Source organism: Myodes glareolus, chromosome 18 (genome assembly GCF_982192425.1).
Source record: "Myodes glareolus chromosome 18, mMyoGla1.1, whole genome shotgun sequence".
Lineage (NCBI taxonomy): Eukaryota > Metazoa > Chordata > Mammalia > Rodentia > Cricetidae > Myodes > Myodes glareolus.
This window is the reverse complement of record NC_142043.1, coordinates 21,486,946-21,510,098: the sequence shown is the minus strand read 5'-3', so window position 1 is coordinate 21,510,098 and position 23,153 is coordinate 21,486,946. Positions and strand designations below refer to the sequence as shown.

The following is a 23,153-nucleotide window of genomic DNA, read 5'->3' as shown; positions in this document are numbered from 1 at the left end:
AATTCAACAACTCATAAAATCATGGGATGCTTCACTTAGAAGATGAGGTCCCATAACTAATGGCGGCTATGAAAGTCTGTTTGCTGTTTGCAGCCAGCCTGGGTAGAAAAGAAGAATTAGAAAAAGATTAAGTCGCTGATAGCTGGTCCTATAATTTGGAAGGTAGGAGTTACTTTAATGAAATCCAAGGGAAAGGAAATCCCTACCAAAAAGCCAAGCACTATAGATTGACATGACTCTTATAAATCATTTTAAAACTTATTTAGTATTGAAAATATATGTGTTAATTTAAAAATGAAATTTACTTTAAATCAAGATTAGAAAAGTCAGTATGGAAGGTTATGAATAATAAAAATTACAATGAAAACACATACTTGATTAATCAATGAATTCATTTGGCTTTGGTTTCTATTTTAATATCTCAGAAATGATTTTCATGTGTGTTATTTATGGTATGAATAATATACATCACTGTATCCTTTTTATAGATAATTAAGATATTTTGTAATGCTCTGCTTAAAAATATGCATTCGTGGAAGGTTGTATACATACAAGTATGTGTGCTAATTATACAGTAAGCTACACACAATTACACCTTATAATATTGCTAGAGAAAAATACATTAACAATAATTTAATTCTTGTAGAAGTCTATTAAGTCTAATTTCTTTATATCTCATTGTGAAGTCCTCTTATATATGAATTAGTGCCTACATATATAAGGTACTCATTGCTTGTAACCTCATCATTAAGCCTAAAACCTTTTGTACTTACTGACTCCTAGATCTATAAAGATATAACTGGAGAAGGAGCCATACCTGGAGAGTGTACTTGACCACAAAGTCCAAGATCTCATAATGCTTATTAATTCCATGTTATGTCTACTGAAAGCAGTTAAAGACTATTAGAAAATAGGAATCCTGTCTTTTTGTATCCATAATAGTTATATAAAATATTTGTTCAACAAGTAGATGCTCTTACTTTGGTGAGTTTAGGGTACCTTGTAAAATGTACTATAATTTCCAAAAACGTGAAGCTAATTTAAGTAGACTATCCAAAAATGAAACCAAGAAGAGGCATATTTACTTCAATTTGATATTTGAAATCTAAAATTTCCAGACTTAGTAGCTTGTGACATGAAACTAGGAGTTGAGATTTGTTTCTTAAAACATGAGAATAGGAGAAGCATGAAGAAAAAGATCTTAATTTTTTTTCCTGAAAAATTACAAAAGACAGAAATAGGCTAGTCTATCTAAAACTTTTTAAAAATGTGACACTGAGAAATGATATTTATTTGGAGGTTAAAATGTGGATCTGAATTGATCCTGCTTTTTCCGTATTCAGCAACAGTAGTCGGGGAAGTACAAGGTTTGTGATAATTATACTTATCAGCATATTCAGAAGGACTCTGAGATCTAAGAAGGACGTGTGTTATGCTGTCTTGTCTGAAGTTGCCTCTTGAAAGTTGCATTCACAATTGCTTGTTCTAAATGTACAGCCTCCTCCATCACAGCTTTTCACAGCATGAGTCATGGTTGTTATTTTTCTTCATTTTTCCCTTTACTTTTATGTGTAAACAAACATAGGGACTGGAATTCCGCCTTCAGAAGCAAGGTCACTCATAATCCTGTCAAGTTAAAATTACGGCATCAGAAGAAGCTGTTAACTCTATGTTTATGTTTCCAATCATCACCAGATGCTTGAGTACAAATTCGGATATGTAGAGATACTCTAGGTATAGATAGTGTTCATGTTTCTTAAAATAGCTGACTTTTGTTGATCTATGAAACAAAACTACTAAGTTGAAAAGAACATATTTAAAAACACACAGGCTTCTCCTGCTGAGATCGTGCCTACACACACAGTGCACACTAAGGTACTGCAACACCTGGACCCCTCCTGTCTTTGAACTCTTATTCTAAGTGGCATTGGGCTAGAATAAACGCTGACATTTTTTTCTGCCTCACTGAGTGCCAGGGTCTGTAGACCAAGAACTTCTTCGCATGAGTTTTTATACTCCTTGAGGTGCATACTCTGAGTAAAGGAATATTTATAGGCTCATTTTACAGTTGAAGAAACTGGATCAATATAAAAAAAAAACTGGAGAAGAGCCGCACATGGACCATGAGTGCATGTGGCCACCAGGTCCAGAATCTGATGCTGCTGATTAATTCTATATTACATCTTCTGAAGACCATGTTCCAGCATTAGAAACTAGGAATCCTCACTTATAAAATCTTTAGTAACCTTAGAGTTTATCATTCAGTAAATATATGTGATTTCATGTTTTGTCTCTTTTATATGTCTTCTAAAGGTTTTTATAGGGACTGTAAGTTAAGTATGACAATCCAACTTCCTTCCTACCGAGAGAAAGTGATAAATCCACACTGTGGTTACTGCACCACACCAGCACTAAACACTAACATTTTTAAGAGGCTTCATGAACAGGAAGTTAAGTTTTAGAGTTTAAAATATGAATACTTCGATAACATATGGTGTGACTTCTTTCTTATAGAATTGTACTAAATTTCAAATACTTCCCTAAAAACAAAGAAGCAAAACTAAATAAATACATGCCAGCACTCTGCCTGGCATACTTGGTATCTATAAATGTAATCCTTATACCTCTGAAAGGGTAAATTTTCATTACTTGGAAATTCCCAGCAACAAATGCCCTGAAATTCCACTTGCTTTGAAAGTTACATACGCTGAATGCAGATAGACAATTTCCTCACCATACAAAGCAAAGAGAGTTTGTGTAACTCACTTAACATTTTATATCAACCCAATCCCAGTTTTCAGTAATTTCAGTGCGAATTAAAATATCAAAGGATTTGTCAAGCAGAGACCAGAGCCCACCCCCCACCCAAAATAAACAGCCTGGAGTTTCTTCTGGAATTGACAAAAATTGTAAATTATGAAACAGGTTTACCAAATAAATCAGAATGAATTGACCAGTTTTATGAACTACCAAATGATTAAGTAATTAAAATTGGCTCAAAGTATTATAAATATAATAATCATTCTACAAATGGTAGAGTAAATGGCACATCGATTTTTCTTCAGCTTATAACCTGTTATTTTATGTCTGCAAAAAACAATTGAATAATGCTGAGTTTATCCAAGTCTAATGAAAAAAAGCTGTCTGGGAGGCTTACAGTCATCCGTGTCTGTGGACCTCAGATGTCCCAGTCACACACTGATAGATTTGCTTCTTGTATTCAAATTGTCAAATAAATCAAAAAATGTAAGTTAGACTGCAGGAATGAAGTTTTTTTCTAATTCATCTGCTAATTTCCTTTTCATAATTATAAAATCTTTCAAGTTAGTCCCTTAATGTATATGAGAAAATCAATATCCAGACACACATTCTGCTATAATATTGATATCAGACTTAGTATATGAAATGTCTAAGTCTGACCTCTTCCGTTGTTTTATTTCCTTTAACCATTCAACTAGATTTTTAAAATAATTGTGGATATACATAATATGAATCTTGAAATGATTTAATAGTAAAGAAGCTTTTGTTCAAGTAATTGCTCATGAAAATGCTATTATAAATGCTGGAATAAAAGGGAAGTATTCAATTAACTGTAAGACACACTTGTAAATACAGATTAGCAGAACTTTTAATGTCCCATTTCTTTTTATCTTTATTTTTCACTTTAATTTGTTGGTAATTGATCCCGTAGTTTTCTACAAGAAACTTGTTGAAGACACTATCAGTAGCTCTCTTATGAATTTTTTTATGTCATAGTTTCTACACTAAGTAGGCTTTATATTTTTATCTTACACATAACTTGTACCTTTGAATTAAATTTGCATACTTCATCTTGCCACTAGTAATTTCAAGGGCTTATGTCATTTACTGTGCATGACTCATTCAACTTAGACAGAAGTGAAGTCCTTAAATATTCATCTTTTCAAATTTCACCACATTCATGCTTATATTTGTATAGATATATAGATACATAGACACATTTCTTAAATAAAATGCTTAATGGATATGTTTCAAAGTTTCCAAAATATTTTGTCAGCCCACTTGTAAGGTTTTAGATTTCATATTTTCATATTATTATAACTTATCTAAGTTTATCTAATATTAAATTATAGAACAAAGAATGACATTTTGACTTCTGATGGCATTATTCCAGTCCTGTTGTTCCGTATATTATTTTATTTTAAGAGTTACTAAATGTCCTGTTTTTTTCCTGTCTTGTTTACTGGGCAAGCAGGGGTAGATGGTCCCCCTCCCTAGATAGGAGGCGACCTCCTAGCCCCAGGATTCAAATCCAGCATGCATCTCCGGAGAATGACAGGTACTAGTCACATCCTCACAAACAAGCGGCATTAGCGACTCAGAAGCTACAGAAGGAAGGAAAAGGGGCGGGATGCTGGCAATGACATTATTTCATTCCTTCATTCGAGAGCCAAGGTCAGATATGTGATTCCTCCAGTGGTTGCACACAAGTCTGAGAGAGGGCCGCACAATATTTAGGGGAACAAGGAAGGCATAGAATATGGTATTTGAAATACCATCAGGGACCAGTGAAGAGATCTATTTTGATATGTCTTCATTTCAGGATTTTTAATCTTTAGAAGCATTTATGAATCATTTAGGTCTACAAAAGGATATGTAAGAAATTTTGTGTGCATCAGAATATATTAAAATGTGCCACAGAACATACTCATGGTTACACTGCCTTTAATTTAATCTCAGCTATTTGGCTTTATTACCATGTATACTTGCTGAGAAGGCATTGTAAGATTTGGGGTGTATTTCAAGCTTGGTGTAAGGAAGGCCATCTGGTTCCTGTACTTTTTGTATTGTATTTAATGTATTCTCAAGAGCTAGGGTCAGTCAGCTAGGAACATTTTCAAAACAAAGCCTCTCCGCATCGAATCCACTCCATGCTGATCTGTGAAAGTGTCACAGTAGGTTCCGCCCTACTGTTCTCAGTTTGACATTCTCGTGTTTCGTGATGTTTAAAAAATATGCATGCCTATTATTTCAATATTTCAGAGTTTTCCTACGAATGGTCACCGAAGTGCTGGGATGCGAGAGACATTTCAGTTGAAATTCAGCAGACACATGAGTAGTATTAATTAGATAAAAGCATTCTGAAATGCAGCTGAGATAGTTTTATGAATACACCTTTTTGCATTAATTATGTCATTAATTATGTATGTATGTTGCAGTAATTGTAGCTTTATCATAGTGGTAATGTTTATTTTCTGTACATGTGCACAATTTGTATTCTGTGTATGTCCCCACAATTTGGTATATAGAATATCTAAATTATGCAAGATAGATTTGTATCATTAAACAATGACAAGAAATAGCATAAACTGGCATTATAAAAGTTCCATTTTATTTTCACACGTTATTCTAAAACATCTACCTCTTTGTTTCATTGATTTTTATTGAGCTCTACATTTTTCTCTGCTCCCTTCCCTGCCTCTCCTCTCCCTTCCAACCTTCCCCGAAGGTCCCCATGCTCCCAATTTACTCAGGAGATCTTACTATGGTTTGAATTTGCATATTTAGAACTTAAAACTAATCCCGGTGCTACTGTTAGATTTCTAGAATTGAATTTATGGATCTAGAATTAATAAAACTTCCAGTCTACATCTAAGCAAGGTCATTTAAAATAATAAAAGAACATAATTTTAGAAGTAAATTCAATAAATTCTGTACCAACACTGTATTCTGATGGATAAAGTCAGGTCAGTGATTATGACAGCGAAGGCGAAGGCCATGAAGTAGTTGACAATTTCAACTTAGAACAAAAGTCTTTGAAAGTGTGCAAAAACACAACAGTGATTTAGTCTAAAGTAATGACTGATTCTTACTCAGATTATAATGAGTGTAAGTGTACTTAAGTGGCATTTATTAATCAAAATACATAAAATAACAGCTCAGATCTTAGCATATACATTATCTCATGACTTCCAATTAACAACATATGAATCTGTTATATGATTCCCTAATTTCTGTATATGTAGGTGCAAGATAGATGTTTGGGAATGAACTTTACAAAATATGAGCCTGGCTTTTGCTTCTTTATAATGATATATTCATAAATAGTCTCTATATTTAAGTAGAATAAATGGATTTAAAATAATTCAAGTATTAGTCATTGCGATGGAAAATAGAAAATAGTTTAGAGTAAACATAATTCACCTACAAGAATAACATGCATCCATGAAAATGAGAGAGTAAATATTCTTAACTAATGACAGATTTGTAAGCATTTGTGACAAACTCTTGACCAAGTTAAATAAGTACAAACCACCTCACATGAGTGTTACTTAATCATTTAGAGTATCCTAAAAATGTCTAAATAAAATGAATATAACATTCAATTTAAGTAAAATAAATTATTGGCCATGGACAATAATTTACCTTTAACATTGGTAGCCAAAAGTACTCTGAATTCAATAATGACGTATGCAGTTGGGGCTAGATGTTTCATCAGGGTGACAGAACATTTTTTTGCCCCCTTTCCTCCCCACAGAACAAATATGGGCATAGATATGTGTGGACATATATACCAGTGACTTTTAAGTAAACCATGTCTACATAATGTAGTGTCAACAAGAGGCAGGCTTCATGTCTTTTCAGGTGATACCATACACTCGGATTGAACATGGAGGTTTATTTATCTAGGTCTAAAAATAATTCTGGATCTTGTAAAATATTTAACATGAAAAGTTAAAAAAAAACAAAAAAACTGGTTTTGACCCTTAGGGAACATATCTGGCTTTAAAATTGTAACGATCTCCTTGAGGTTTTATGAAGTTAGTAGTTCCAAGATTTGTATTGGGATGATTTCACATTGGTACACCCGGTATTTGAATGTACTGGAACTTATACTGACACTTTGAAAGAACTGCAAATATTTGACAAAAATCGCTGTTTTCCTGAAATGTAGTTTAATGGTGTCATTTGAGATTTTCAGCTGCAGCAGCTCTCGCCTGTTTTACAAATAGCCATATTTTCTTTGTCTTCTTTCCCAACAATGTTTACTTCTCTGCAAAATGACCTGCCTGATCATATCAGGTGATTCATTTTGACTTAAAATGAACTAACTCCATTGACTATTTGGATGGAATCAGCAAAAATCTTACCTTTTGATTCGCACAACACACATCAGCTGCTGTGCACAGGGAGCTAGTACACAACTACTCACCAGTGAAGCATGCTGTCGTTTAGTCTCTACTAACTTTGCTGTGTGTATCAACAAGGTATAAAGATGTGCCAGACGCTGAAACCTAAGCGTGTGCAGTGGTTATATTCCCCACATGAAATCAGTGTGGACATATCTTAGCCTCATGCATGCATATGTTTATCACTAATCTTGCTTTAATTTATTATTTCTTTCCAAACTGATGAAAAACTAAGATGGCATAGGTAGACATTCCACTTTCAAACAGCATCAGTCATCAAAAGCTATATACAGCATAAGCATCCTGAACATGCAGAGATTCATTCTTATGCCATCACTGTTTTATATAGTGAGAACAGCCATTGGTAGATTTATGCTACATTTTTCCTCAAGCTAAAACATGTTATATTATGTCAAATTTCAAACAAATATTATTAAATAATATAGCAGGATTAGCAATCATTTTGTATACTGTGTGTCACATTTTATTATATTTACTACACCCACATATATAATAATTTTTGATGTCTTCAGAAAGTATTTTCTTACTCATAACATCATGAAATTGAATCAATTAAAATTTAAAAATAAAAATGACGTATTCTCCAAATAGATGTTAATTATTTCCTGTTTTGATTATAGCTAAAAACGTGAACATTAAAAGTAATATAAATAAGAATAATGAAAGCATAAACAATGTAATAGTGGTAAAGATTACTAGGGATTTTAATAAAGCTGAAATCATGAGAACGTGGTTGTTGTACTGGCTAAGTTGCGTGGTACACGGGCTAAATCACATGACATTTTTTAGCTATATTTTTTCATTTGCACATTTAGCTAGTTGTAAATGGAGTAGCTGAATTCTCATGTTCTGTTAAACTCTAAGACTGAGCCTGAGTCACTGGCACCATTGTGGTAAAGCACAGACTACTAACATGCATAAAGTGTTAGTAAAACAGAAATCAAGCTTTATTTATGGAATTTTCTATTTTTCCTGAAGCCCAGAAAACAATACATTTGAATTGTTACATGTGTATTTGATATAAAGCAGATTATATTTTCAAAGTTACTTCTTTTTGCTCAGTGTAAATTTGGACTGTCATATTACATTAAAATATACAGATAACAGTCTATAATCTTAACTAATATATAAAGAGATAAACACTTTATATATATTTTGGGTACCATGTAATATTCTGCTTTCATGTATACCTTATTTAATACTTAAATTAAGGTTAAAACATCTGTTCCCTTAAACATTATTTCTGCCGTGAAGATTTTCTTGTCTCTAGATTTCAGATATATAAAGTATATTATCATCAATTTTCACTTTTGATAAAATATAGCCTACCTCTTGATTTATCAAGGTATAACTAATAATATTGATCATACTTCCCCCTTCTCCCTTTTAAATTCATTAAAAATTTAGTCATTGTAGCAACAGTTTTCAAATAAAACATTTTTTTAAGATTTTTTTATTTATTATGCATACAGCATTCTGCCTGTATATCTGACTGCACTCCAGAAGAGGGCAGCAGATCTCATTATAGATAGTTGTGAGCCACCATGTGGTTGCTGGGAATTGAACTCAGGACCTCTGGAAGAGCAGCCAGTGCTCTTAACCCCTGAGCCATCTCTCCAGCCCCCAAATAAAACATTTAACAAATAGGAAAGACATTTTGAAAGAGTAACATTACAGTCAAAACCCATCTAGACCAAGATCCTGCCAGTAAAACCTTCAGGTGGTTGATGTACAGCATGAAGTCTTTCATGTCCCTGTGACCTGTTTTCTGACCATCTGAGCAGTAATTTTGATTGTATACAATATGAATAGCATTTCTACTGTGTCCATCTTAACCCTCTGTTTATATCAATGATGGGTGTAATTAAATATACAGTGTGTCCATAGCTATGAATATTGGCTCTAAAAGAAAAAAGACAGCAGAGTTTTTTTATTTCCGTGTCTGTTCCTGATTTACAGTGAGTTTGGGCCATTTAAAGTGCATCATCTTTGCTCTATTTAGGGATACTCTCGAGCAGTTACAAGCATTTTGAAGACATATCCTTGTAGGTGTCATTAGAAGAGTCTTTTGCAAAAGTTATAGTGGCCTTTAACGAGAAAGAGCAATCACCTTAACAAAAAGTTTAAAGCAACAACAACAGAAAAAGAGATGTGTGGACCTGTGAATGGTTGTAGCATTAATCATTGACTGAATTATTGCCATTAGAGTAGGTGTATTTGGGGCCAAATAAATGTTATTACTATTTAATACTCGACCTTTATAGCACTCAGCATTTTCTTGTTCTCAGAAGTGCTTAAAGAAGCACAAATCCAGATTCTGTGGAATACTCCAAAACTACCAATACACAATCCAAATGCTAAGTAATAATGAATGTATTTAGAACTCGTGTGCTTGGGGGTGGTAGTATCATTAATTGTAACTTTGCATGCAGAAGGAAATAAGACACACGGAGGTCAAGTACCTCCGTTTTACTTCGTTAGCCAGGACAGCTGAGTTGATATCGTTTCTGACACTACAATTCACACCGTGTGCTCCTCTGTTAACGGTTAAGTCGTGCCAGAGACTGCTACACTGTGGTCATGAACTGTCTGCTTGTCTCCTGGCTTCCTATGATGACTGTCAAAAGCAAAGGAGCTAACATTCGGAAGCCTCAGTCTAAGGATAAAAGAGCGGTGCATCCCTTTTTGGATTGGTCAGATTAGATGACGATGCAATAAAGGCCAAATGAGTGCTGAGGTCTTCATAAACATAGCCTTAATATTGCCAGTGGTGCTGGCATCACCATGGTAACCATCATGCTCCATGACCTCATTAAGTTTTAGGACATGAGAAAGGGAAGAAGAATTTGAGAAATTTAGAGAAAAATTACAATCTCATTTAAGGCTAAAAAGCCTTAAATTTTGTGAAGGACAAGGAAATCGGGCAATTTCTAATAGATGCGTATAGCTTTTTGTTTTTCAATAGCAGAAAGTATCTGCAGAGTTTTCCCATGTCCTGCAGCTGCATCCCCATTGTTCCCCTCTGACAAATCGCCTTCTTATCCTGATGTGATGGCTGCTTTTCTCACCTTGAGCTAACAAGGTTCATACCTGTCCTAAGGTGGAAGTCCTTTCATCATTTTGTCTGATGCTGTTCAATTTTTGACTTTCACTGGTGACAACGTCAGTTGTTAAAGGTAGAGAGTTTTACAGAACTGACCATAGACACACTCCAGACACCTAACAATGCCTCACGTGTTAAAGATGCTCAACAATTCTGTTAAGTGAGTGAACGATACAGTGAGCAGAAAAAAAAAAAAACAAAACTAAAAACAGACGATAAATAAACCTGTGGTTCTTCCCCAAACTAAGATCTCATCCTCTCATCCTTTTCTCCCCTGAAGATGAGAGAAGGATTCTTTGTCTCTCCAGGCAGTTGTCCTTGATCACTGCTGGGACCACACACAAACTCTCTATAAGTCATGCATTACGTTTATGTGGATCTCATGCCTTCAACCTGTTTTACCCACCTCTCCCTTCCCTACCCTTCGCTTAATCTGTTGTGGCCTCGGGCATGTCCTTTATTTCAGAAACAAGCATTAGTTCCTAGTCAACAGGACAGCTGCCTCCCATAGATTCAGGCATTTACTGCATGTTCCTCCAGCTGAAGAACAGACACCTGTGTTAGAGAAATAAAAAAAAAAAGAATGTGTGAATGCAGCTGTAGAGGAGGAAGAGGGTGGAGAAATGAGCAAGGAAGTGTGTATATTTGAGAGAGGATACCTGGGGCTTTCCTGTGGGTTTCTAGTGTCTAGGAGGCACTTAATAAGATTAATTCTAAGTAAGAACATTTTCTGAAGAAAGGACTTTGAAAATATAATAAGCGTATTATAAAGATTAAATCATAACACAAAAGCATATATTCTTACAATTTTTGAAACATATGTGTTTGTATGCCACGATGTTTTATTTTTGTGTAAAATATGTAGTGCTATGAGTAACTATGTGAAATCATGTTTGACATATTCAATTGTAATAACCATTTAGAAATGTGTCTTACATTTACACACACATTTTATCGCGTTTACATCTTAAATACAGAGCTAGCATAAGTTTTATATACAGGTATACATTATGAATGCCCACACATTATAATCATTTTGTTCACATATTAGTTCAGGGATTTAGGCTAAATAAGTATATGTACGTTACATTAAGGAATATCTTTGACTCTCACTTTCTCTATAAACATTGCTTTTAGAACACGATATCTTAATTTCTATATTTAAGTGTTAGGTGTGCTTTCTGAAAGTCAAATGGGAGGTTTTATTCTGTTATACCAGGTGTAGCTAGCTTTTATATCTCTCCTTACTTTACCTAGGCATTTTTATTATTGATTAAAAAGCAATTCTCATGATTAGATTAAGTGTTTTCACTTCTGTTAACATCTTTTATGTTTTTCTTTTCATACTTTGGTGGTGGAAAAAATCCTCTAGAGCACAAAGTTTCAAAATAAATGATCACTTAGCCCCTGTGTGGTGTTCCAGTACCAAATCATTACCATTGTAGCACTTATTATCATACATTTCATCACTTTCTGTTTTATTCATTGGCGGAAGTAAAGTTGCTGAGTAAAGGTCTACACCAGATCATTGCTGTAGATGTACTCATTTAAACTAATGTGGTGTCAGCTTCTCCTGTATCTCATCTGCCACTGTGTCTTCCACCCAGCATCCTTTCTGATTTCAATGTTGTATTTATTTGTTATTTTTTTTTAATTGTGAAAGTGTTGACTGACAAGCCCATTTAGGTAAGCTAAGTTGTCATTGTTCATGTCTTGTTTTTCTTTTTCATTGTTTGACGTGACTGTAGCTTTATTCATCATCTATTTTGTATTTCTTTAACATTTCATTCCCACAGGCACTCCAGAAAGTCTGAAAGATCTAGCATCCAAAAACAGACTAGGAAATGCACAGCCTCTGATGCAGACAGGTAGGCTTGTTGTTGTGCTGTGCCGCCGTCTTCCTTTTTACATAGACCCGGGAGTGCCCCGCCTCTCCCTTAACATTCCAGGATACACACACAAACTGTGATGCTTGGCATGCCTCACGGATATGAACCGATAGCTATGTGAGAAAAGTGGCTGAAGAAAAAGACAATGTCACTGTGTGGGCTGCCCTTAAATAGTAGGTGTTAAGGGACAAGCAAACATGGTTTTTCTTCATGATCAATCTCATGTCTATGGAGGTCTAGACACGTGCTCCTTTTCACACACGTGTTAGAACCTGGATGTTTTCCTTCTGTGATCACATCAAATGCTTCTCGTGAATCATAACTGGGAAAGTGTGAACAATTTGAGTGTGTATTAGATATTTGAATAATGTGTTTTTCAAAAAGTCTCATTTTCTACAAGGGTGTAATCTATGATTCTCGTACTTATTTGCTGTTTTTATGTAAAGAAAAATCTAAGGAATTATTGATGATTTTTTAGTTTTTCGAGTTTTAAGTGTGTTGTGTAACTTTAGGTGAAACATATTTGACTTCTCTTGGCACATCCAAGAAACACCTAGAAAGTCATAGTAATATACATAATGAATAGTTGGCCATTAGACATGAATGGAAACAGGTGAATGGATATGTTCAATATCAGATGTATTTCAGGCATAGTGAAAACAGAAGTATGAATAGGGCATTGGAATTTGAAAATATTCAACACACCAGCCTTACTGAACTAAATCAATAGGTAAAATTTTGTGTAAATGTGAAATGGGAAAATATAAGAAAACATATGACTAGAAAATAATTTTTTAGTAAAGTACCTATTCGTGATTAGAGAATGGAAATCAGAAGACAAAAAAAAAGGAAACTAAAACTTGAACTGTAGACTTCTTGAGATATTAAGACTGGCATGACCATGCCATGTTAATGTACTAAAGACTCTCTGTTTAGCATATGCTGTCCTTAAACCTGGGCAGTGGATGTTTGATTTTGAGTTTCAGAAATATAGATCCATTTGGAAACAGTTTGGGGGGATGGAGAAATGACTCAGAAGTTATTAGCACTGACCATTCTTCCAGAGGTACTGAGTTCAATTTTAGCACTCACATAGTTGCACAACCATCTATAATGAGATCTGGTGTCCTTTGTGATGGGCAGTCATGTATACAGGCAGAACACTTTACGTAATAAATAAATAAATGCTTAAAAAAGGGGAAAAGGGAGAAAGAAAGCAGTTTGGGAGATGCATCAAAATATTTAAGAGTAAATGATGGAAGACACCATGGCTCGGAGTCTGTGCAGTTCAGTGATTTATTTAGTCCATAAACTCAGGCCACCTTGAGTTCTGGTGTAAGGAATAAGTAGTGATCAGCAAAAATGAAGGCATTTCCTTTTTGTGGAGATTAAATCTGAAAAAAATAGGAGGAGAGATATCAAAGCATTCGTTAATATGGAGAAAAGGAAACACTGTTGAAATCTGTTAATCCACAGAGCTATTGGTCCTTTAGACAGACACTTTACAGCACACAAGAATATAGGGGGACTCAAAAAGTATCAATAGAAAAAAAGAGCAAAACAGTAATTGGAGTGTGAGACAGAAATGGAAGCATTAAACACAACCAAGGAGTTGTTGGTAATGAATGCATGCATTTCCAGCCTTCAGCCTTGGCTTAGCTGCAAACACTGGCCTCTGATATGTGTGGTGATTAACATACTTGACTGATTTTTATAGGAATCTAAATGACTAACTTTTAAGGAAACTGTTGAATACTTGTTACAAGGGAGTTGACCTGCATGTTCAAAGTCACACTGATGGTAGTTACTGCAGGAGCTCTGAGTTAATATGTAGCTAAGGTTAATTAATTCACTATGTGAATGTTGTACACTGACCTTTTTTTTTAAACAGTCTTATTTTATATACCATCCCTGTTCTCTCCCACTTCTGTCCTCCCACTCCCTTTGCCTTCTCCCCACCTCATCCTCATACACTCCTAACAGAGGGTGAGGTCTCCCACCAGAGTCCACCAAGTCTGTAATCACTTAAGACAGGACCAAGGCCCTCCCCGCTGTATCCAGACTGAGCAGGTATCCCTCCATAGGGAATAGGCTCCAAAGAGTCATTTTATACACCCGTATTTATCCCTAGTGCACTGGCTCTTCTTCTATGCCTTTTCCCTCTTTTTTCCTTCTTTCTTCCCTTTCTCCTCCCTCTTTTCTCCTCTCTTCTTCCTCCCTCCCTTCATTCCTTCTAACTGCTTTTAGTGAAACCCAAGGGCATGTGTTTGTTAGGCAAACAATGCTCTACCACTTGGCAATACCCCCAAACTGGAAGTTGACCCTTGACCTTTAGAGGCTAATAACCGTACACAGAAACCTGACATTACAGTTATGCAGTAGATTCTGAAACATGTTACTGTGGAATTATCCAGGTTTTACATTTATCTGAAGCAAACTTGCTGTTGGGTGGTAGAGTCTAACAAGAAAATATACTGTGGCCTGTTAGGGGTGGAAAGCAGGTACAGCTAACACTGTCTTCTGTTTCTGACCACTCAAAGTCTGGCCCCATCCTCTCTTTCTCTCTTTTTTCTTTTATATAATGGATTGTTTTCCATGCAAAATAGTCTTAAGGTTTCTCCTCCCCTTTCCTCCCAGTTTCTCCCCATAGCCTCTGTCATCCAGATCCATACTCCTTTTGTCCTTCATTAGAAAACAAACAGGGCCCCTAAGGAATAATAATAAAATGAAATAAGATAAATAGAAAAGTCAACAAGTTGGAATATGACAAAATGGCAAAAGAAGAAAAAGAGCCAAAGAGAATGTTCTAATAAAAAATAACATTTCACTTTTCACCTCCATGCAAGTTCAACTGAGAGAACCCCGATTATTATTATCATTATCATCATCATCATCATTATTATTTGTGGTACCATATCCGGAATTTTGCCTGTTGGGTGTTTTGTTTATCATTTAGAATTGCCTACAGGTGTGCTGTTTTATGTGTTGGAGCAATGGGAAGGAGCCTTACAGGCCAGAAAAGGCTATCAGAGAAGAAACTGTTTTGGAACTTAAATGCTGTGTACATTCCCACCTCTTCAGCAGGTCATTAAAATACAGAAATACCAAAATCTGAGTTTAGAGCTTCAGGTGGGAACATCTGAAAAACTTGAACTGTCTGGCTAAAGAGCTAGGGTTTTGCAGTGAAGTGCGTTTAGTTCAATTTAACACAGTGGAGTTCAGTGAAGGAAGTCAGGCTGTGATTGAACCCAGAAGTAAATATTTAGATACACACTTGCAGAGGTGAGCTACTGTATATGTGGATGTGTATACCCATGGCAGATTATGCAAAGAAGACTTATTAAATGTCATTTGCCTACATTTTTATCCTGTAAACTCTGAGGCCATGATTCCTTTCAGCCATACTACATCATTCAATTTTTAGATGTATATCTGTATGTTGTGGTAATTTTTTTGTTTTGTCCCTCAGTATTAAAACAAGTTCTGTTACAGTAAATAATGTCATGAGTAAAATTTCCATCTAGCATGCTGAAGCCTTGGGTTCAAGTGTTCAGAACAAAAGTCAAGAAGAAATTGCACAATCTGTCAATGTCAGAAAAGAAGGCCCCTGTTGGTTCTCGGCAAACCTGTGCAGATCCTGTCTCTAGTATTTTCTCCCATTGTCTTTGTGCAGGTTATGAATGAGCCTCAGTTGTATTTATAAAAACAGTCGTAATTATGCATCAAAGGGTTACAGCACAAAAGTTCACAGATACATGCACATCTGTATCCATATAAATGCACACACACTTTCAGAGCTTAGCATGTAGCTGTCACCATGCTAACATTAAAGATCTTACTGTTATCTCATTGTCTCTTAGATCTTGTTTCTTTTTTCTTCCATCCATTCTTGGTTTCCTTCTCTAACACGTTCACTCTAAGTCTCTCCCATTCTTTTAACCGCCTTTCCTTCTATTATATCCCATTCTGTTAAAATGACCAAGGGCCAGCAGCCTTGATTCTCTCATCTCTATACTGTTGTACCTTGAAATTCTTGACCGGCTCTCCTTTCCATTTGCCTGGACAAACCATTCTTAATTCCATTGCCTCTTCTCTGCAAAACTTTGTTCACCTCTTTACAAGTTCATCCTCCTGGAACTCCGTGATCACATCCCTCTCTTGCTCTGAGTGACTTTACCCATCCTCTGAGCTGTACTCCATGATTGACATGTAGCAAGAACTTTACCCATCCTCTGAGCTGTACTCCATGATTGACATGTAGCAAGAACTTTTTTGCTAATGGGACAATGAAGAGTTATTTTGTGTAAAGGAAAAAAAGAACCAAAGATTTTTGTGAAAAATCTTGAACTTGGAACAACATGGGCTCTTTTCAGATTCTGCCAACCTCCTTCCAGCTCAAGGATGGCTCTCCAAGTCACATATTTTAAAGCAGTAAAGTATTTACCCTGAATCCATTCATGACTTCTGAATATGGTTGTTATAGCATTTTCGTATTATTTGTTGAAACATAAAGTCCACCCAAATTATTCTTATCTAAAGTCACACTCAGGTTGTTCTTATGGGGTTAGACATTTCACCAAGAGATAAAGTAAGATTATCATAAAATTGTAGTGTCTGAGAAACACTCTATTGCTAATGTGAAAAATGTACAATTAAAATTCCAAACCACAAACAATACATATATTTTGAACAATCTGATTCTCATAATAATGACTTATAAAGGATAAATAAAACATTGTTTAGCGTTGGAAATATGTCATAGAAATTCTTCCCTTCTCAGTTTGGTCTAGTTAATCTCATGAGCAAGTAAGTTAGAATAGGTAAACTATTTGAATGTTAGAATATCAGAAGATCCCTTTTAGGTTGTAAGTAGCAGTGATAGGTGAGGTTTCAGGGCAGGACTCAATATCTAATAAAGCTGTAATCTGCAGCCTAAGAGGATATAATGTACCTTTATTCCAAGTGTAAGATGCACTCTCTTATTCTCTGAAAGCTGACATTTTCTTTTTCACTGTTCTGAAATGAAAGACATAAAGCAAAAATCAGGTTTGTTGTAAAAAGTATTTTACTTAACAGAAGTATTGAGGTGTGTTATTCTCACACTTGTAGACAATAAACACATTTCCTTTTATTGCTATGAAAGAATGAGATTTTGTCAAACTCTTGTCAATGTGATGCATAACAGGAATATTAACCATCACTTAATTAAAATAATACTAACATGATAAAAGGATCAAAAGCATGCATCAGTTTTATGGAGATATGCACATGTATGTATATGTATCAATTTAATTCTTAGTATCTATTTTAGAAAATTGTTTCATAATTGTCTTGAATACCAAATGAAGTTAACTACCCTTATATTCAAAAAGGCATTTTCAGATACTATCACATCTAAGAGAACCTGTTTAACACACACACCTACCATTTGTGCTTAATTAGGTGTATAAATTAAGTACTGTTCAAGCTTTATTTTTATTTCTTAGTGTTGGACTGAGATGAAGAAACATGATCTTTTGGTTTTCTATTTACCATAGACTTACTTCTTGCACTGTAGAACTATGAATATCGTAAAAGCGTCCATACATTTAGATTTCTCACTCTTATAGAATACCATCAATGTAATTTCACACACTTGTTCAATCAAGAAACCTTTATTTTGTCCCTGTTTTCTATTCTCCATTTTTCGGCACACTGGACATAGAGTTCAATAACCCCATCCCCACCAAAAGAAAAAGACTGAATTCTTTGATGGTGGAGGGTTCACAAGAACTTGAGGATATTAGGACAACTTAGGTTGGCCCTTTATAACACAGAGATGTTTGGATAACAGTGACATTTTCTTCTCAATAACTGTGTGACGAGTGTTTCTCTTGTACTTGAAAACTCACTTTAAGAGTATCCAGGTTTTCCTTGGACGACTGTGTTGGAATTGCGTTAATGAAACCTGCTGACTGAAGATCTCTTTTGACACTAATGTTTTAGGGTTCTCCCATCATGCCTTTCTAGAAGGGGATACGCAATCCCAAGAGCAACTGATCAAGCAGTCATTAGGGGAAAGCCTCCCACTCGCTCGCGGTCGAGCGAGCACTCTAGTGTCAGAACCCTGGGTTCTATGCACCACCTTGCCCCTGGAGGCTCGGCGCCACCTTCTCCGCTCCTGACAAGGTTGCTATTCAGTGTCCAGCCCAGCATGCGTGTCCTGCTGCCGGGTGTTGGTGTGGTGTTGTTCCTTCCTGAGCACTCGAAGCTGTCATTCATTATGACGCCATGGTTCCTACTCTTTTCTCTGTGACCCGAGTCCTCACCCACATCCCCTCGCACTGGCATCTAGCTTCACTGTGCTGGCAGAGTTCCCCAGTTCCTGCCAGATCGCTGCCATCGACAACTAAACCTGGCTGTGTTCTGTCCTTTCATCTGTCCGTGGCCCTATCATATATACTTTACCATGTGAAATGCTTCATGAGGAGTTTACTCACAATCAAATATGTATTCGTTTGTTAGAGTATCAGAGAGTTTTATAAAGTAACCTTCTATATGTGTTTATAGAGCCATGTAGTGTTTAAAACTTCCTCAGTTCCAAAGCGAATGCCAGCAGGTGGAGGGCAGCTTTACCTGGGTGGGACTGAGTATCTGCATGCCTCTCACATTCTCATTTCCAACATTAATCCTCACATCAGGAGATTCTGTAGCATGTGTCCAAGGTTATTTGAAATCCTTTTCAAGGTTCGTTGCTTGTTTCTATTGAAAAACAATGCACAACTTCTTGGTAACTAACATCTGGCTGTGCATCGAGAACTTATTATTATACATGACTTTAAAGCATGTGTGAGTTTAGCTACAGCTGTCTGGCAACATGCCTTTTTAATTCTTTACATACGTGTTTATATAGTTTAAGATTCAGAGGCTGTGGTCAGTTCTGTCATGGTACTAACACAACGGATGTCTTTAAGAAAGCACGAATCAGAGAAAGTCAATCACATTCTGCTTAATTCAAGAATCCACTGTGTAGAATGTGTACGTGCCTCCTTCAGCCTCATGCAGCAGCCCTTTTACGTGTGTCATTTATAGTATTGGATTTGGCTTCCAATAACTAAGTTAGGTGTTTTCTGCCTGTTTTCATAGTGACTGGAAAAAGGGAAAAATGCTTTGCCAGACTGTATTGGCATTTCACCCGCCCTTTGCTGTTTGCCTACAGAACGCACCGACAAGGAAGCCCGACGCGGTCTCCGCCAGCAGACACATCCTTCAGCAGTCGCAGGGGAAGACAGCTTCCACAGGTGCCAGTTCGAAGCGGCAGTATAGAACAAGGTATCCAAAAAGAGATCTTTGTCCAAACACCTGGAGTTGATAAACTTCTCCTCTTGCCACTCCCTTTTATGAAATGACACGGTTTGGGTCCTACTCAGCTTTCTAATCCTAAGCATTAAGTTTCTTAAAATTTTACCCCAGCACCTAGTTTCAGTGTTCCATGCCACACAGCAATCAGCATTTGTTGAGTGACTGAGTGAGTGATTGAATTTAGATGAATGCTTAACAGAGTGGGTGGAGTCCTGAACAGTTTTTCAAAGTCATAATACTAGGTGATATACATTCTGAAATCCTCAGTACTGTCTGTTATTTTATGTGCTGAAACAAAAAAGGGCTTACGTTATTTTTTTTTTTAAAAAAATAAAGTTAAATATGATCACTGCGTGTTCTCCATCCTAACTTCATTAACCATATCTTGAGTTTTAAATAGTTCGGTGGTAAAAATTACTCAAAACATATATTTGTCCTTTTGCTATGAGCCGCATTGTCTGGGTTTCTTACATTAAATATGCATGGGTTGTTTTCCTAAAAGAATTGCCATGTATGTGTTTGGAGGAGGGGAGATTTGTTTTGACAGTAGAAACCAAGATTAAAGGATATGTGTTAAATGTTTGAAATGCTGGACTAAAATACTATTTCTCTGACCCGTTTCCTAGTAGGTCAATGACATTAGTATTTTCTAATGCATATATTAGCAGTGACTAAACGAATGACTTAATTTTTTTCTAGTTCAGGACTGTGGTTCAAGAACAATGAACATAGTAAAACATCCATTACCACTCTACATCCCCATGATATAGCCTGATGGTTTGCTTTCTGAGTACTTTTCCAACGCTGTTAGTTGCCGCTGCTGTAAAACTTGCATTTCCCCACAGACTGCATCGCTTCAGGGATCGAAGTGGCCTGTTTTACCTTGCAAAATGCTTGATAATAGGAACGTTAGCATGAATAAGTGGTGTAGACTTACTAACTCAATACTGCAAAGGGTACCATAAAAGCTATGCGAACAGCCAGATTTGTGTCTTGAAAATGATGTTTCTTGTGGGTACAGCATGCTTTAGTGGTCAAGGACGAGGTAAATGTATACATTTAGTCAATTAGCAAAGGCAGTCTTGGTGAAAATTCTAAAATACCAGATTTCGATGGTATGATCCACATTTCTAACAGGCGCTTGTTTCTTTCCTGAAATGTTTTGAGATGATTGAGGGGAAAATCATGTTATTTGAACAATACTTATACTAACAATGCTTCTGTCAAAAGTTTGATTTTTTTTAACAAATAGATGATGGCGTTTTAACGTACTCATTCATGAACTCTTGTTGCACAACTGAACAAACTGTAAATTTGGATACTTCACTAGAAACCCAGTGTTGCTGGTAACAATGAAACTCAGCAAGTCATGTGTTTCTGAAATTCTTTGCATTTCCTCCAGTTGCAAGTAAAACACTCCATGCGGCACTATAGTAATATTTCTTCAAGGTCAATTGGACTACCTGTTTATTTTTAAAATTCATGTTCCTTTGTTAATATCTACTCTTTATGATGTTCGTATTCGCAGCTGTCTTTCAGAGAACACAACCATGTGTAAGGATTGGATTGAGGTGGGAAGAATGGGATGAGTGGGAATAACCCTTCTGGAGATATTGTGATACTAATTATGGCAAATACTTTAGTTAACACAGTTTGTTGTTGAAGTTTCTGATATAGACAAGCCTGTAAATGGGATAGTCATCATGTGCTATCTAATCTAAGCCTTCTGAGGTGCACTTCATGGCATTTGGACATGCCTTGGGGCTTGTGGTAAATGGTAGCAGTGTCTCCTGCCATCTTTTAGGGGTGTTTTCATACTGAAGAGCTCACGCGACACATTTGTCCCTAATGGGTTTCTGAAGTGATTTGATCATGGGCTAGACAATACTTAATGCATTTTATTTATGATGAATTTCACTGTTCTTAAGGTGATATAAGTATGTCATTAATTTCTTTTTTGATAAATTTGTTAGACTACAGTCTAACAAATTTCATGTGGGAATTAACATCAGCTGAAATTTATTTGTTACTGCTTAAGCTCACTTGACTTTTGTTTTTTTTTTTCTTGTTTAATCTCTTAGAAAGGGTTGACTTAATGTTTTAAAAAGTAATTCAGTTAGTAAACAACTGATTGGTAAGAACAAAGTACTTTCAGTGGATTAGTTTCCTAGACAGAGATACAATTTCTTGATATAATCATAAACTAATTTATTAATACATTTTCTGTATATAATTATCTATATTATTGTTTTAGGGTGACTACAAAGATGATTTGATTCATTGGATATTTTTAAAATTTTTATCAGTGATATTTATTATATCTTATGTACTATAAGCAGATTTTCCAATTGTAAAGACTGTCATTTTAAAAGATATATTTATTGAGTATTTGAAAATTACTTTAAAATTTCCCTTAAGAAATATAAGTATGAACACAATATGTGAAATCTGGGTATATAAAAGTAGGCATCTAGAAAAATTAGATTATTATAGTACATAATTTGACATAAATACAGATTAAAATATAGTGTATGCTTTGTTCTTAATATGTAAAAATTGAAAGTAGTGAGTTCCTTGAAATTTTTTTATTACATGGCAGTATTGAATGTAATATAGTATCATTCTACATAGAGTAAAGATGAAGGCAGCTGTGAGTGATGGTTTAAACGTTTGACTTTTCTGAACAGGTCAGGTAGTTCTGCTTCATTGTGGTCTCTTAATGAAACGTGTAAAGATCATTCATAAAGTTAAAGGCAAGCCTGTGGGTCTGTGTAGACATCACATGGACTGCTTAACACATGAGACCATTCTGACACCTCCCTTCCGCTGTGACAGCCAGTTATTTTTCAGTAGATAATATAATAGCAAAAAGGGAAGTATAGTTTTAAGAAATATCTAATATATGCAATCTGTGAAAATTGTTAGTAATTTTGTCTTGAAGTATTTACTATAAATTTGAGGAAAAAAGAAAAGATACATATATATATATATATATATATATATATATATATATATATCACAGAAATGCTACAGAAGTGTTTCCATGTCATAGGTTATATAGTTTCTACTCAAGAGAGGAAAAGGGATTGATCACATAGAATTTCAAATCATAGGAAATGGCAATTATACAATTAAAGTTTCTATGTAGATTAAGTATGCTTTCAATAGTGTAAGACAGTGGTGGGTTTAAATTGTACTGTTTCAGTAAAATTGTTGCCAAAATATACAGTTCTTAAAAGTCAAGAAACTGCATTGTAGCATATGCATTTGGAATATCAAGAAAGTTATTTTCCCGAGATTTTTGTTTTGTTTAAATCTTTGAATTGCTGTTTTCATTTTTGAATTAATTTCGATGCCATATGTAAAACTTCCTCATGGTTTATCATGCAGTTTACCATGTCACCTTATGTGTTATGCATTTTAATATTCATGCCATTTTCTTAATTCACATTTCCATGTCTAACTATAAATTTGCTGATTTCTTTCTTTTGTTTCCATCATTATGTGCATTTAATTCATTGAAGAACAAGAAAAATATAACTCTTCTACTAAAGGTAAATATTAATGTAACTTTTAATCATTCATCCTGTATCTTTTATGATATGTAAGAGCCATGCAACCATTAGTATA

At 35.3% G+C, this 23,153-nt stretch overlaps 1 protein-coding gene across 38 annotated transcripts in view; it reads left to right on the top strand.

Moving 5' to 3' along the window:
- The window catches only part of Rims1 (regulating synaptic membrane exocytosis 1), a 483,725-nt gene that overhangs the window by 359,431 nt on the left and 101,141 nt on the right, over positions 1-23,153 (top strand). For 12 of the 38 annotated variants that reach the window (XM_085679441.2, XM_087898040.1, XM_085679442.2 and 9 more), the window contains one exon: positions 19,381-19,493. In XM_085679441.2, the coding sequence (XP_085535567.1) occupies positions 19,381-19,493 (113 nt within the window). Of the gene's footprint in view, positions 1-4,234; positions 4,319-12,089; positions 12,162-18,167; positions 18,351-19,380; positions 19,494-23,153 lie in introns of all 38 variants that reach the window. The other 26 variants (XM_085679438.2, XM_085679458.2, XM_085679423.2 and 23 more) reach the window with 5 other exon arrangements.